Below are 16,934 nucleotides of genomic sequence, written 5' to 3'. Positions count from 1 at the left end.
ACATCCCAAACTACCCTCTCCTTTCAAGCATGAATGGGTTTTTCCAGTTACACATGAAATACAATGCATTCTTAAATCAATCCTAATCAAATGGTCATGTACAAAAGCCAGATGCTCACCACCATGCAAATGGTTGGCCAGTAGCCTGCCTTGTATGGTGATGTGTGAGTGTGGTGCAGGGGAGGATCAGTATGACAATGTGTCTAGCAGAGTGGTGCCCTAGACAGAGAAGACACTGATGATGACTTTAATGAATAATTTTTTTCAATCCTATATGTCAAGACTAACTTCCATAGGATTACCAAAAATCTGTGTCTTTTTTTATGCAAGCAATGCATCCTTGTGTTACAGTGTAATTTAAAAAAAATTGATTTTTAAACATTTTTTGAATATATATCTTCATAAGTGTTCTAGGTTTGTCACGTTTGGTACCATTGTGTTTGGGGGGAAAAGGGCTTTCAAATGAAACCCAACTGAATCCTTTTCTGACAGCCCTGCATTATCAAAATTTCCACCAATCAGAGGACCTGAAGCTGGGAGCCAGGGGATGGGGCAGTGAGCCCTCCCTGCTACACTGCACAACGTGACAACATTGAAATTATGATTCTGTCAGATTTTTATGAATTAAATGATGCCTCACTTACCTTTCTATCACTAACTTGCCCATGGAATTGGATTTTACTATATCAGTGTTCCCAGACTAAAATGCTTGCTTGCCTGTGCATATCTCACAAGCATTGCACTGACATTCATTGTTAAAATAAGCAGTAAATGATCAACACTGCATATGGACAGTATGTGGCCAAATTCTGCCTGTTGATATTAATGAAGCTCAATGGGGTATGCATCTGGGCACAACCTGCTCTATGTAATTTTAGTGCCCAGAACTTTATTTCTGACCCAGATTTCTTCAGTCCAAGGCACTTTGTCCCACTCAGGACACAGCCAAAGTGAATCAGAAGTTTTTAAAGAAAGCCTTTTTTGAGTTATTCACATGTATAGAAAGCATCTAACAAACGTGTGAACTGGTGAAACACAATTTTTACAACCTCAGCTATTTTTTTTTAAAAAGTTGTGTGTGAAAATAGGAGTTTGCAATATGTATGAAAGATAATGAAGCTCACAATACTGAAAGTGGAGTATCTAAGAGCATCCTAAAAAACATGCACCCATTTGTTCACTAGGGAGCTCAAAGAAGAACAAAGAGAATGGCCATGGGCCTGGAAAAACTCTCATATGGAGAAAGACTGAAGAGATTGGGACTGTTACCTCAGATAGGAGACAAATAAGAGGGGACATGATAATGATTGTGATAGAGGGGATTTTCAATTAAATTAAAAACCGGCAATGTAAAATTGATAAAAGCATGTAAATACTATACAAATACAACATATAAATATTATTTATTTGTATTACCATAGCACCTAGGAGCCCCAGTTGTGGATCAGGACCCCATTGTGCAAGAGATTGTACAAAGAAAATAAAAATAGAGTCTAGAACTCACTGCCACAGGAAGTCATTAAAGTCAAGAATGTAATGAGATTCAAAAAGTGATTGGACATTTATATGAATAATAAGAATATGCAGTTATTACAGTTAATGCTAACAAATATTTAGAAAGGAATATTAAACCCCATGTTTCAGGGCTTAAGCCAATCTCTAACTATTAGAAATCATGAGGTGATCCAAAGCGGGCACCTCCTCTGCCTTTGTCAGAGTCAGGATACTGGACTAGATGGACCTTGGGTGTGATCTAGTACTGCAATTCCTATGTTTCTATTTAGAAAACTGTACATTATATGTGTATGAGATGCACATTATTATAAGTGTTGCTTTTTAATACTGTTTTGGCAGATGTTACCGCTATCTCAAATATGGCTGTGAGCCACACATTGTATATAACACTGCTCACTTTGTTTGAGCTGCACAGGAGCAATAAAAATAAACTGAGCCACAACAGGTGACCAAAGTCTGTATTTAATATCAAGCACCTGCCAGATCAAAACTATTTTCTGTGACTACCTCACTGCTTATCAAAGTTCATTAAGACATAGGCCTTGATTTTCAGAAGTGGCCTCTTTATTTGACATCTTCCAAATTTGCAAATGCAAATACCTGTACACACAACAGATGTCTATTTACCTGACTGGAGCCAGAAAGTTCGATTCCAAATTGAAGCACTTATGAAAATCAGGCCCATAGTGTGCAAGTTTAACACAATGCAATTCCTCATTGGGTCATTTTTGGCACTCTGTCATTCCAACCTGTTAGCTATGTTCAATGTACACCATGAAATGTTGTTTATCTTTTCTCTTGTGTCCCAGCAGCACCTTCTGGTGCAGGAATATGTACTGAACTGTATGGCTTCCAAAGCCCTCCCCACCACACACCATCAAATGCAATACAAACAGAATGTTAGCAATGCTCTTCTTTCCCAGAACCTGTACAACAGGGATGCCCACACTTTGCCAGCAGAGGCTCATGCTAGCAATTTGCTGGATCATGAGAAATGTGCAGAATCTGGGTAAAACAGAGAAGACTGCAGGGTTAGTTTGTCACTCTGTAGTCTAGTGTGGTGAAACTTCTCCAGCGTCATTTCCCTGCCATCTCTTCTCCGATCTCTTGCCCTCCTTTGGGAGTGCCCCTACCCTGCCAAATAGAGCTTCAGCGGTGCCAACCCCTGTCTCCCCAGCTAACCCACTGAGCCCTACGATCCTCACTCCCTGCCAAACTCGGGGGCAAAAGGAGCTTCCATTCCACTCCTGGCCTGGGAGGGCCCTGAGTCCTCTGACTTCTGAGGAGGTACAAAACAGCCTTGCCAAGGACCAGAAAGATTTCAAATCTTCCTCCATTTAATTCTAGTAGGTCATTTGATATTGTGTCACATGAATTCACTGCGTATATTAATGCCAACTGGCCTGGACAGGAATAGTCATGTGCATTGAAAACAGGTTGAAGGACAGTAACAACAGGCAATAATTAATAGCAATGGACATAGCTGGAGTAGATCTGGGTTAGGCTGAATCTTATTAAACAGCATCATCAATGAGCTGACACTTCATTAGGTGAAATATGCAGAAACCCTGAAGAAAGCAATATAAACAATCAGGGAGCTGGAGGAAAAATAAAAAGAGTTAACTGCTTAGCTAAGCAATGACTGGGAAGAGGGGTAAGTGAGACATGCTAAGAGTATGCTGACATTTGAGGGAAAGGAATTATTTAGTGTGCCACAGGGGGGTCTAAGTAGGAAGAATGGGGCAAAATTAACTAAAGATGAATTTAAGCCAAATACCAGAAGCTTCTTGCAAGAAAGATGTATTAGATGTGAAAACATTTCCATAGGTAAGAGTTGGGAGCCTCACCACGTGGAACATAGAAATCCAGACTGGCAAAAACCCAGAAATGCCCTGTAGGGTATAACCCTGCCCTGGCCCTGAGAGGATGGACTGGGGATACCCAATTTTAGGTTTTACACCTGAAACGTCTATGATCCAGGCAGTGCCCTGGGCTGCCTGAACCGGGGGCTGCAAACTCACAGAAACTCCCTGAACCCCAGAGCTGTGATCCCCCCACAAATCCCCTGAACCCCAAAGGCTCCCCTGAACCCCAAGGGGTGGAATACCCCCAAGAGCTGTAACCCCCCGCACAATCCCCTGAACCCCAAGAGCTGTGACCCCCCCACACACAATCCCTTGACCCCTGAGGGCTGTGATCCCCCCAAAATCCCCTCAGGGCTGTGACCCCCTCCCCCAGCCGCCTCTCGCGGCGCGGGGTGGGGTGGGGCGGGGCGGGGCGGCGGTACCAGGCGCAGGTCCCCGGCGCGATGCACCACCACCGACAGGTTCTCGGCGCGTTGCTCCGCCATCCTCCCTCAGCCAGCCGGGCCGGGGCCGCTCGCGGCGCTTCCGCCCTCAGCAACGGCCGCTCCCCGCGCGCAGGTGCACGAGCCGCCCGGCGGCCCAGGGTCCGGGGGGTGAGCGACAGTCGGCGCCTCGGCCGCTGCAGCCGCGGCACAAGGGACTTTAGCTGGGTCCAAGGGCCGGCGGCTGGCAGGACCCGGTGGGGGGTGGGGAGCGGCCGGCTCTCATAGTCCAAACCGCAGGCAGCCTGGCGGGAGCCAGCACTGCCGGGGGGGCACGAGAGAGGACCCCTGCCCCGCCCCCAGGGAGCCGCGCAAGGCCAGAGGGTGACTGAGCCGTTGAAGGGGGGAGGGGGGCAGGCCTGAGGGTGCCTGAGCCCCAGCGCAGGGCCTTGAAGGGGGGCGGGGCAGGCCTGGGGGTGTCTGGGACCCGGCGCAGGGCCTTGAAGGGGGGCGGGGCAGGCCTGGGGGTGGCTGGGACCCGGCGCAGGGCCCTGAAGGGCGGACAGGCCTGGGGTCTCTTGGGGAGAAGGCAGCTAGTGAAGCTTCTCTTCCTTGTACCACAGTGTGACACGCCCCGGCCACGTTGTGGAGGAATCAGAGTCGCAGTTGTGTTAGTCTGTATCCGCAAAAGGAACAGGAGGGCTTGTGGCACCTTAGAGACTAACACATTTAGAATACATAGAATCATAGGGTTGGAAGGGACCTCAGGAGGCCATCTAGTCCAACCCCCTGCTCAAACCAGGACCAATCCCCAATTTTTGCCCAAGACCCCAAATGGCCCCCTCAAGGATTGAACTCACAACCCTGGGTTTAGCAGGCCAATGCTCAAACCACTGAGCTTTATTTGAGCATAAGCTTTCGTGAGCTACAGCTCACTTCAAGTGAGCTGTAGCTCACGAAAATTTATGCTCTAATAAATTTGTTAGTCTCTAAGGTGCCACACGTACTCCTATTCTTACTATGGAGGAAGAATCTGAGTGCCCCGACACGTGGATGGGAATACATTTTAATAACCAAAACTGGGTGAAAACGAGTAGCACCAGGTGGAGGGCAGTAGCCTGGTAAGGAGGCCACCAGGTAACAGCACGATGTCATACGTTCCCCCCACCCCGAACCCCTGAACACCAGGAAGGCTCCGGAACCACCATCCATTCCGAAGTTGCACAGACGATGGAAATTATACGTGTAATGCAAATAGGTGAGAGCTACACAAGGCTACTGAAAAACCTGGCCGAACTGAGCTGTAACAGCCTCTTCCAGGATAGTGCATCGGCCTATATAATATGAAGCCGTGTCAGAAAAATGTAATAGTTGTAAAAACATAATCCAAACTAACTTTTAATACTGTGCCAACTGTGCAGTAAAATGTTATGTATTATTATTAGCATATTGTTGTTGTTGTTATTGTAGTAGGAGTATCTTTATATAGTATTTCCATATAGTCTAAAAAAAATGAGACTAAAAATGTTGTCTTGTGTCATGGTAGAGAGATGAAATATTTTAGTGCGGGAAACAGTTCCAATCGGTTTTTGTTTTGTTTTGATAGGGAACCTTATTTCATAGGTTCTGTGTTGCAATCTAATTTTTTAAAAATCAGAATGGATTTTTAACATCATTTCCCCTTTTCTTTACCAAGAAACATATAGCAAGGCCCTATTTCTACTTGTTACAAAAGGAAGTGATAAAAGAGCTTCATCACCACACGTACATCTTTATTGCACAGGCCTGGAATTTTTATTGGATCTTTATTGCCTGTTAAGATCAAACAGTTGCTGTTTTTTAAACACCATATCATTAACACAAATGTAGAGCTACGAAAGTTGAACAACGTATTTGTTGGCACATGCTTACTTCCTCGTTTAGTTTAATAACAGATTTTTTCCCTTGCAATCCCAAAAATTGCTGTCCAGAACTAGCAATGAACCAGCTGAAATGGTAAATGGCTATAAAGAACTATTGAAATCTCAATGGCTTAACAAAGAACCATGAAGAACCTCATGCATGCTATCAAGAACTATTTTTTCTTAGTTAATTTAAATAATGGGTGTCAGCAGCTGCCAGTGGAGAGCTGGATATTGGGTTGCATGTCTGAGAAGAGTATGTTTTCAAGTTGAAATGGGTTAAGTAAGTAGGTCTGCATGTGGAACAAACACATAAGATCATTCATGGTGAGTTTCTTACAGCGTTTATGTTGACATCTGTTAAACCATCTGTGATAAATGAAGGTGAGGCAGGGGGAGGGGTAGCTACCTTATATAGACTCCTAGCCAGGCAGTTAGCTATAAAATCCCTGTTAGTAGCTGTTCTCTACTTGCTTTATCTGTAAAGGATTACAAAGTCGTTAGGTAAAAACGAGGGGAGTGGGCACCTGACCAAAAGAGCCAATGGGAAGGCCAGAACTTTTTAAAATGGGGGGGGGAACTTCCCCTTTATCTATCTGTTGTTGTTCTCCGGAGAGGGGGAACAGAGCAGCTATGCTGTAAAAAGCTTTGTGCCAGTTATGAAAAATCATCAAATCATACTTAGAATCTACTCATTTGAAACCCCAGATATGTAAATAGATCAGGAAATGTCTAGGAAGACACAATTAGGTTTATCTCTTTTATTTCTTTATGGCTTGTGGACTCCTCTGTGCTAACCCCAGGTGCTTTTGTTTTGCTTGTAACCTTTAAGCTGGACCTCAAGAGAGCTATCTTGATGTTTAATCCTTGTAATTTTTTTTTAAATCGAGCAAAAAGCCTAAATTCCAAATGTATTTTCTTTCTTTTTTGTTTTTAATAAAATTTACCTTTTTTTAAGAACAGAATTAGATTTTTGTGTCCTAAAAGGTTTGTGCACATGATGTTTAATTAGCTGGTGGCAACAGCTGATTTTCTTTGTTTTCTTTCTCAGCTCTTCCCTGGAAAGGGTGGGGGGGGGGGCATGAAAGGGCTTAAGGGTACTCCACAGGAAGGAATTCCCAAGTGCGCCTTCCTAGGTTCCAAAAGGGGGTTTTGTACTTGGGTGCTGGCAGTATCTACCCATCCAAGGTCAGAGAGAAGCTGTAACCTTGGGAGTTTAATACAAGCCTGGAGTGGTCAGTATTAACTTTTAGAATCCTTGCAGGCCCCCACCTCCTGCACTCAAAGTGCCAGAGTGTGGAATCGGCCTTGACACCATCAGTGGGCAAAAACCTGAACCAGTAACTCTGATAATAAGACACATCTAAAGCACACCTGTATAGTAGGTTTTTTAAATCTATTTAATATATTCAGATATTTACACATTTCTGAAACAAATAAAATACAATAAAAGTGCAAAGGTAAGCAAAACAGTAAATATTCTGCTATGAAAATGGAAATTCATTTGCCAGTGAATCATGCCAAACTGGAACATCAAGCAGTACATGAATGATCCACACAGATCAGTCGATCTTAGAAGCCATCTGTGGTTCTATAATTGTTTGTAGCATGTGAATGTAGTTGGTGGAGAGGCCTTGATTGGAGTCTAGGTACAAAATAATTTCCCATTTCAGAAAAACAAGTACTAAGATGCAGTGAAAACTGTATACATTTGTGGGATCCTTCACCATAACGTCTGGTTTTATGCCAAACTTGTGCACATTTAAAGTGTATCCAGGTAACAAATGAGTGAATGATAAATGGGCTGAAAACTGTTAACATCAGTTTCAGTAACATTCTCTAGGGAAACTAGTAAGCAGGAAGCCCTCGATTATAGTATCAGCTAGCTAGTTGTTCAAGAGATACTTCATGTCTTCAACATTACTGTAAATGTTCTGTACATGAACACTCTTCATAGATGGATAACCTGTTGAGGATTTTCATAGAAGTTATATAGCTTTTTTATTCTTTCGGGAGACCATGAAGACAGCGGTGCTCCAGAATTAAACTTGTCCAGTACAAAGGAAGACTCACCTTTTCCCCTTGGGAACAGGTTTACCTCAACTTGTCCCCTTTTTATGTTTTCCCCCTGCTTTGATGTTTTTCTTTGCAGCATCAATTCTGATTTCACTCATCAGAGGGGAATCCAGTGCTGCCAGTGCGTGGAGTTCATCCTTTTGTCATGTTTTTTTCCTTCCAGGTTTGCTTTTTCTTGCATTCATCATGAGTTTTTTCAGAGCATACTCTGCCTTTTTTTGCATTTAGACTTGTACCTTTGGACTTTTGTGCTGCCGATATGTGGCAACATGTTTGAGAAGTGTTGCAGGAACATGTTTCAACTGGGAATAATTTCACCACATACTCCTTTGTGCATAATCCTCTGATTCAAAAGCAGCTGGACTGTGATTGTAGAAATACACAGTTTTGCTTCGCTATCAAGTCAGGTAGACCAGAGGTTCTCAAACTGGTCCGTGGACCACCAGTGGTCCACGAGCTCCATTCAGGTGGTCCATGGATAGTTCCCTCTTAGGTGTGCACCTGGGCGGCTGCACACAAGAGAATGAAGGGCCACCCACCTAATTAGTGGAGTCACGCAGGCATGGCTCCAATTAGGTGACTGGACCCTGAAGAAGACACACATGTAAGGTGAGATGGTGGCCTTGGGGGGAATAGCGGGGAGGGAGCAGTGGGGTGAGTAGAGGTGGTGGGGGGAATTTGGGAAGTGCAGAGCTGCAGTGGCCAGGGAAAGACAGCCCTCCTTCCCAGCCCCAGCTCAAGGGCTGCTGCGGTGTGTGGGAGAGGGCACATCCATCGCATTAGAAAGGTAAGACTACTGATATTAAAATGAGTTGTGTGCTTTTATTTATAAAACTAAAAAAGTTAATTCAGTTTTTTTTATATAGCACTTTTATCCAAAGCACTTTACAGTAGTGAGCTGATGGTACTAACAACATTTGGAAAGATCATTAAGTGGTCTGCCAAGACCCTCAGCAATTTTCAAGCGGTCTGTGGGGCAAAAGAAGTTTGAGACCCACTGAGCTAGACCGTCCATGGTCTTTGATTTGTGACCATCTCTTCTGAGCCAAACACATGTTCTGTTACACTACTGCTTTATAAAGGACACAATCTTGTCTATGGGCATGTAATCAACTGAGAATTCAATATAATCTGGATTTAACTGTTTGCGTGCTTGGGTAAGATGATAATTTCCCGTGCCACACCATCCTCTTAAAATTTTGTAGATAGAATGTTTGCAGGAAGTAGAAAGCCAACACCATTTTGCCTGTGTTTGCTTACTTCCGCTTAGTTAGCCTATTCAGCACAGAATTCAGACTTTGATTGTTTTTTGTAATTCCATTGGTTTACCTGTCTCTTTCTTCCAATAGCCATCTGCCAGTCTTTGACACAATGACCTTTCTGAGTTTCTGATCAAAATGATCGAGAGAGGATGCACGCCATTTTACCTTTAGTTTTCCCAACATCTCCCCAAGTTCCTCTTCATTCTCATAGTTTAATAGCTGAAGAACACTGTTGTCATAAACTTTCCTGTCAACTTTCCCTCCTTTCTGAGCTAAACCCAGAATTTCACATCTTTGATTATATGATTCCAGTAAATTGTGTGTGTATAACTCCACACAGCATTCCCTAGAGCTTATACAGTAGCTGCTTCTCTGTCTCTTACCATTACCTGTTGCTGACATGGGATATGCATTTTGCTAGAAATGAAAAGAACTTCTCATGCACTTGTGTTGTCAGCTTGTCATGAATCAGTGCAGTCATAGGAATTGCTGGATGTTCTTCAAAAAAGGCATGTTGAAATGTTGAGGGGGAGACATAAAAGTCCCTTATCTGAAATTTTGTCTCATGTGAAAGAAGTGTAGTTGGCTTCAACCTCCTCAAAAAGCCCAATAATTCCTGGAAGAGCCAAAGTTATAGAGATTGCAGGAACCAGCGAGTACTGACACACACATCCTTCCTGGCTATCATGAAGCTCAAGTCTCATACACACCATGTAAATCATTTGGGACTGACTTTTGTTGTGTATTTTTGGGCAGCGTCACTGTCATATGGGCAGATGAAGCATCAGCTTGTGTTATTTGTCACTGGTAAATTAGACAGGCATGTTTCTACTCTAGCTATCAACAGTACACATGCATTGTACAAGCATAATATCTCAAGGAATATTTTCTCATATACCCATGGGGCATGCACACTTTGTGTTTACATACTTCCATCAAGAATTTCATATTGATATTGGCGAAACATAATTTCATCTGTATTGATCAGTCTTTAAAAATATGTCTTCTGTACCAGAGGATCCCCACACTTGGCAAGAGATAATTCCCTTTGTGGATCCATTTGTATTGATTGCACCTCCAGTCATCTTTTTTATTCTTTGTCCTTCATCAACATCTCTGAACAGCTGTACATTTTTTGGTTTAGAAACTGGGAGAGTTGATATTTTTTCTTTTATAGGATTTCTTAAAATATCCAGTGCTGCTTATGGTGAAAGTGGTCCCAATTTATTCACATAAATAAGCCTGTAGTTCTCAACCTTTCCAGACTACTGTACCCCTTTCAGTGTATAGTATATAGAACAGTATAAACAAGTCATTGTATGAAATTTTACTTTGTACTGACGTTGCTAGTGCTTTTTATGTAGCCTGTTGTAAAACTAGGCAAATACCTAGATGAGTTGAAAGACCTCTGTGTACTCTAGGGTACCGCTGGTTGAGCACCACTGTAAACTAAACTACACTTAGTGGAGAAAATAAAAGACTGAACAATCTATTATATTCTTGAAGCCTTCCTCAAACTTTGCACAAATCATGCTTTACAGTTTTCAAGAGGCATGTGACCAGAGTAGGAAGACTGAAGTAGAATAATTTCTTGCATTTAAGCAACACTCAGTTCCAGTTCAACAACTGGCAACAATAGCTAGAAATTTAGGGGCCTATTCTCAACCTACTTACACAATAGGGAGGAATATAAAAATATTGCTCAAGCATGCAGGGGTGTAATCAGTAAGGCCAAAACACAACTGGAGTTGCAGCTAGCAAGGGATGTGAAGGGTAACAATAAGGGTTCTACAGGTATGTTAGCAACAAGAAAAAGGTCAGGGAAAGTGTGGGACCCTTAATGAATGGGGGAGGCAACCTAGTGACAGATGATGTGGAAAAAGCTGAAGTACTCAATGCTTTTTTTGCCTCAGTCTTCACAGACAAGGGCAGCTCCCACACTCCTGTCCTGAGCAACACAGTATGGAGAGGAGGTGAGCAGCCCTCAGTGGTGAAAGAACAGGTTAAGGACTGTTTAGAAAAGTTGGACATGCACAATTCCATGGGTCCAGATCTAATGCATCCAAGGGTACAGAGGAAATTGGCTCATGTGATTGCAGAGCTATTGGCCATTAGCTTTGAAAACTCTTGGCAATCAGGGGAGGTCCCGGATGATTGGAAAAAGGCAAATATAGTGCCCATCTTTAAAAATCGGAAGGAGAACCCGTGGAACTACAGACAGGTCAGCCTCACCTCAGTCCCTGGAAAAATCATGGAGCAGGTCCTCAAGGAAACCATTTTGAAGCACTTGGAGGAGAGTAAGGTGATCAGAAACAGTCAACATGGATTCAACAAGTGGAAATCATGCCTGACCAACCTGATTGCCTTCTATGATGAGATAATTGGCTCTGTGGATATGGGGAAAGCAGTGGACATGATATATCTTGATTTTAGCAAAGCTTTTGATACGGTCTCCCACAGTATTTTGGGAGCAAGTTAAAAAAGTATGGATTAGATGAATGGACTATAAGGTGGATAGAAAGCTGGCTAGTTTGTCAGGCTCAACAAGTAGTGATCAATGGCTTGATGTCTAATTAGCAGCCGGTATCAAGCAGAGTGCCCCAGGGGTTTTGTTCAACATCTTTATTAATGATCTGGATGATGGGATGGATTGCACCCCCAGCAAATTCACAAATGACACTAAGCTGGAGGGAGAGGTAGATATGCTGGAGGCTACGGATAAGGTCCAGAGTGACCTAGACAAATTGGAGGATTGGGCCAAAAGAAATCTGATGAGGTTCAACAAGGACAAGTGCAGAGTCCTGCACTTAGGATGGAAGAATCCCATGCACCCCTACAACCTGTGGACCGACTGGCTAAGCAACGGTTCTGCAGAAAAGGACCTGACGATTGCAGTGGATGAGAAACTGGATAAGTCAGCAGTGTGCCCTTGTTGCCAAGAAGGCTAATGTCATATTGGGCTGCGTTAGTAGGACCATTGCCAGCAGATTGAGGGAAGTGATTATCCCCTCTGTTTGGCACTGGTGAGGCCACATCTGGACTATTGTATCAGTTTTGGGCCCCCTCATTACAGAAATGATGTGGACAAATTGGAGAAAGTCCAGCAGAGGGCAACAACAATGATCAGGGGGCTGGGGCACATGACTTACAAGGAGAGGCTGAGGGACCTGGACTTGTTTAGTCTGCAGAAGAGAAGAGTGAGGGGGGATTTGATAGCAGCCTTCAACTACCTGAAGGGGAGTTCCAAAGAGGCTGGCACTTGGCTGTTCTCAGTGGTGGCAGATGACAGAACAAGAAGCAATGGTCAGGGCCATCCCTAGTTATTCTGGGGCCCTACACAGCGCCCCCCCCCGGGGGGGAGGAGATCCAGGCCTCTGTGGGAGGGAGTGGGGGGGGGGCTGACCCCAAGACTCTGTTGGGAGGGATGGCTTGGGGGGCAGGAGGGAACCACCCCCCAGCACTCACTGGCGGCTCGGAGCAGGCTGGGGCCAGGTCACTGCACTTCCCTCTGCCGGCGAGTGCAGCCCTGGCCCTACTGCAGAGCTATGGGGAGTGGCGGCAGGGCTGGGGCAGAGCAGGGACGGGGGCCCTAGGGAAGAGCCAGAGCAGGGCCTGTGCAGGGCACCAGGAAATTTAGTGCCCCAAATTTCCTGGTGCCCTACACAGCTGCGTACTTTGCATATGGGTAAGGATGGCCCTGGCAACGGTCTCAAGTTGCAGTGGGGGAGGTCTAGGTTGGATATTAGGAAAAACTATTTCACTAGGAGGGTGGTGAAGCACTGGAATGCGATACCTAGGGAGGTGGTGGAATCTCCATCCTTAGAGGTTTTCAAGGCCCGGCTTGACAAAGCCCTGGCTGGGATGATTTAGTTGGTGTTGGTCCTGCTTTGAGCAGGGGGTTGGACTCGATGACCTCCTGAGGTCTCTTCCAACCCTAATCTTCTATGATTCTATAATATATAATTGTATGCGCAGGAAATTTCCACACCTTGTAAGCAGCTCCACTCCTTCTCAACATCAGTTGAGAGCTGTGTGCAGGGGGGAATGTCAGGGTTCTGCACTGAGGGGAATTGAGGTGAAAAGATTTAGTTTAGCAAGAAAGCAAGTATTCATCCCATGGAACGCTCACTATCCCGCTCACTGCCGGGGGAGCAGGAGGGTGAGAGTCCCTGAGGGAGGGGGGCCATGGGTAGCACTGATTGAGTGGAGGGGAGCTGAGAGTCATTGAGGGAGAGCCGTGGGGGAGCAGCAGTAACCCCTATATCTGGGTTGCCTAACACTTTTCTTTGTAAACATACTTCAAGCCTTTATTTGAAGATCTCTAGCACCACCATGATTTGAAGCAGGACTGTGTCATTTGCTAGGGTGGGCTAGTACTTAGATCATAGAGGTGTGTGGTTTACAGGTCCCATGTAAATTCCTGTAGATTTGGCTGAATTATGAATCACATCATTTCTCATTTGCATTGTGCTCACTACAGTTTGCTTGCTCCCTGAGCAAACGTTTATTAGCCTTGTGCAGGCATGTCTTGTTAGTATGCAACACAGAGACAAAATAGATCTTCCATCTCAGAAGATCATACATTCAAGTTTCACTCCTACAATTGGTCTTAATATCACCTTTATCACTGAGCAAGTGTTCATACCCCATAAAGCAATTACACAAGATACAGAGCCTTGGCTTCTAATATGGCAACCCAAGCTCTCAGCCACCTAGCCTTACTGTCTCTCAGAAAACATCTACCAAATCTAAGTACATGGCTATGCTGTCTGTAAAACAGGATGTCACTGGGGTGATGCTCCGGAACTACTCCCTATGAAGCCAGGCAGGACTCTGGCGGAGCATGTCTCCTCTCTCTGAGCATACTGTTTCCAGGTCAAGAAGTTTACACAGCTTCGACCTTCCTGGGTCTGACCTTGGAGCATTCATCATCCCCTTCCACACAGTGTGCTCCCCGCAGCAAGTCCACCCGGGTGGGGCTCCTGGGGAAGCCAGAGGGCCCTGCACCCCAACTCTGCAGTCAGATGTGACTCTCAGCCAGACAGTAAAACAGAAGGTTTATTAGTCGATAGGAACATAGTGTAGGATAGAACTGGTTAGCACAGAAATCAGTGACTTTCAGCCAAGTACATCTTGGGGGAAGGGTAGCCCAGAGCAGGGACCCCCCCCTCCCCTCCCCCCCACACACAGTTACATGCAGTGTTGCCAGTTTAGTCATTGGTTGGAAATCTGAATTGAAATTTAAACATTAATACACACTTTAAAAGCATATACAGTATATGAGAAAATGAAATATAATGGGTTTGAAAAGTATGAATAAAGACTAGCCTCCTCACACAGCTGTTATTTATGACAATGTCAGCACATTTGTTTTGGCTATTTTGGCCTACCTAATAATTTCAAATTGTTATATATAAGCAAGGTCTGAATGAGCTCTCCCCTGACAGCTAGTGAAAGGCTTCAGGACCAGACTGTATTTACATGAACTCACCTACTCGGCCTAAGTATCCAGCAGACAGAACTGTGCTGCCCAAGTGAACAATTTTGGCCGGTGTTGGGTTACAAATCACTTAAGTATTAAACGTGGGGAGTCTTGAAATGTTGTTCTCCATATTGTATGAGGAAAGGGCAGCAGAACTGAACTTAGCCTGGTTGAATGAGGGAGTCTCCCTCCGTGCTTAATTTGTGCTAAGGCTTGGCAGAGCTGAGCCCCAGCACCTCTAGGCTTGACAGTTTGCAGCCCTGGGACCTCTGGGCTTCTCACATCAGTTATGAAAGTAACAAACTTGCTTGAGCCCCGGCACCTCTTTCATTACAAATTAAGCACTGGTCACACTCAACTGAACTGCACTCCCTAAGCAGGAGGTTTGGATGCCATACACCAGTGAAGAGAGAGAGGGTGGAGCACAGGGGTTTTGCTTGGTGGTGTGGGCTCTGCCTAGGAGTCACAGGCACTAGTTGACCTGCCCCTCTCTCCTGTTTAGAGAGAGAGTTGATTAGGCTTCATAAGTGACCACTAGAGCTGAAATCACTGATAATCAGGTTTAAGTGCTTAGACCTGCTGCAGGACAGTGTTTCTGTGGAAGAGACACCCCAGCCTGCACTAGCAGCAAGGTTCCCCCACTGAGAGCTGGGTGGACCTTTGAGAGACCGACTCGCAGAGGTCACAGTGGCAGGTGGCAGCAGAAGGTGACAGCACAGGGCCATTAGGGACAGAGCAGTAGAGTGAACGTTGGCACAACAAACAAAGTGGCCAGAGCATTGGACTATGTTTTAGGGACTTTGCTCCAGAATGCTAGATTTGTGATTGGGAAACTTATATAAATATACATTTCCTAGTAGGCCAAGATTTTAAAAATGCATTATTTGTCAAGGTCATTATCCCATATCATCACTATCTGAAGAGGTCACTATCTTGGGGAGTTTCTGTACTAACTTTTTTATTATTATAATTATTTTTTATGTAAGAATGGCCAGACCATTCTTTTGGTCTGACCATTCTTTGGTGACCATTCTTTGGTCTGACCATTCTTTTTGATCTGACCATTTTATGTAAGAATGGTCAGACCAATGGTCCATCTAGCCCAGTATCCTGTCTTCCAACCATAACTATTACAGGTGTTTCAGAGGGAATGAACAGAACAAGGAATCACTGAGTGATCCATCCCCTGTCGTCCACTCCTAGCTTCTGGCAAACAGAGGCTAGGGACACTCAGCATGGTGTTGCATCCCTGCCCATCCTAGCTAATAGTCATTGATGGACCTAACCTCAGTGTTATAATTTTGGCCTTCACAACATCCCTGGCAAAAAGTTCCACGGGTGACAGTACATTGTGTGAAGAAGTACTTCCTTTTGTTTGTTTTAAACTTGCTGCCTAATAATTTCATTGGGTGACCCCTGGTTCTTGTGTTAAGTGGAGAAGGTAAATAACACTTCCTTATTTATTTTCTCCACACCAGTCAAGATTTTATAGGCCTCTATCATATCCCCTCTTAGTCATCTCTTTTCCAAGCTGAAAAGTCCCAGTCTTTTAAATCTCTCCTCATATGGAATCTGACGAGAGATTAAAAATACCCCTAATCATTTTTATTGCCCTTCTCTGTACCTTTTCCAATTCCAATATATCTTTTTTGAGATGGGGCGACCAGAACTGCATGCAGTATTCAAGATGTGGGCATATCATGGATTTATATAGTAAAAGTGGAGGAGCTTGGTTTGCCAGACTGATCAGCTAAGCCCACACTGACAACCTATACGAAAAGTCTGCAAAACACCATGCCTCTGGACTGCATCAACATGCAGAAAGCCTTATAAGCCCGTAACTGTCAACACCAATGTTAGAAGAACTTAATGAGGCTGTTAAGAATGCTGGAGACACAACTCAGCTTATGGGACCCAGCATGGCTGTGGCATCATACTTCCTATTTAAGCACAAGATACCACACACCACAGACGCCAACTTTTTCCTGAGCTGGTGGGTGTTCGTGCCCCCCCCCGCCCCTACTCCACCCCTGCCCCAAAGTCCCTGCCGTAACGCCGCCCCTCCCTGCCCCTATTGAACCCCTCCCCAAATCCCCACCCCAGCCCCGCCTCCTCCCCCAAGTGGGCGGCATTCCCCCTCCTCCCCCCTCCCTCCCCGGCTTGCCGCCTGAAACAGCTGTTTCATGGTGCAAGCGCTGGGAGTGAGGGGGAAGAAGCAGGATACAGCGGCGCACTCAGGGGCAGAGGCGGAGGCGAGCTAGGGCGGGGGGGCAGGGAGCCGCCAGTAGGTGCAGAGCACCCACCAATTTTTCCCCGTGGGTGCTCCAGCCCCGGAGCACCCACGGAGTCGGCACCTATGCCACACGCTACAAACTGGAGGCCAATGTTAAGTGCATTGGCATTTGTTCATC

At 45.0% G+C, this 16,934-nt stretch overlaps 1 protein-coding gene across 2 annotated transcripts in view; it reads right to left on the bottom strand.

The window, feature by feature from the left end:
• The window catches only part of SORD (sorbitol dehydrogenase), a 39,108-nt gene extending 34,939 nt beyond the window's left edge, over positions 1–4,169 (bottom strand). Inside the window, exon 1 of one of the 2 annotated variants that reach the window (XM_084640788.1) lies at positions 3,803–4,169. In XM_084640788.1, the coding sequence (XP_084496914.1) occupies positions 3,803–3,865 (63 nt within the window). In that variant the 5' untranslated portion in view covers positions 3,866–4,169. The remainder of the gene's footprint in view (positions 1–3,802) is intronic. The other variant, XM_084640789.1, reaches the window with a different exon arrangement.
• Between the last annotated feature and the right edge of the window lie 12,765 nt (positions 4,170–16,934).

Source organism: Lepidochelys olivacea (genome assembly GCF_965140295.1).
Source record: "Lepidochelys olivacea isolate rLepOli2 genome assembly, chromosome: 10".
In the NCBI taxonomy this organism is placed as follows: Eukaryota; Metazoa; Chordata; order Testudines; family Cheloniidae; genus Lepidochelys; species Lepidochelys olivacea.
Note: the sequence above shows the minus strand (reverse complement) of the source record. Positions and strands in the feature narration are given on the sequence as shown.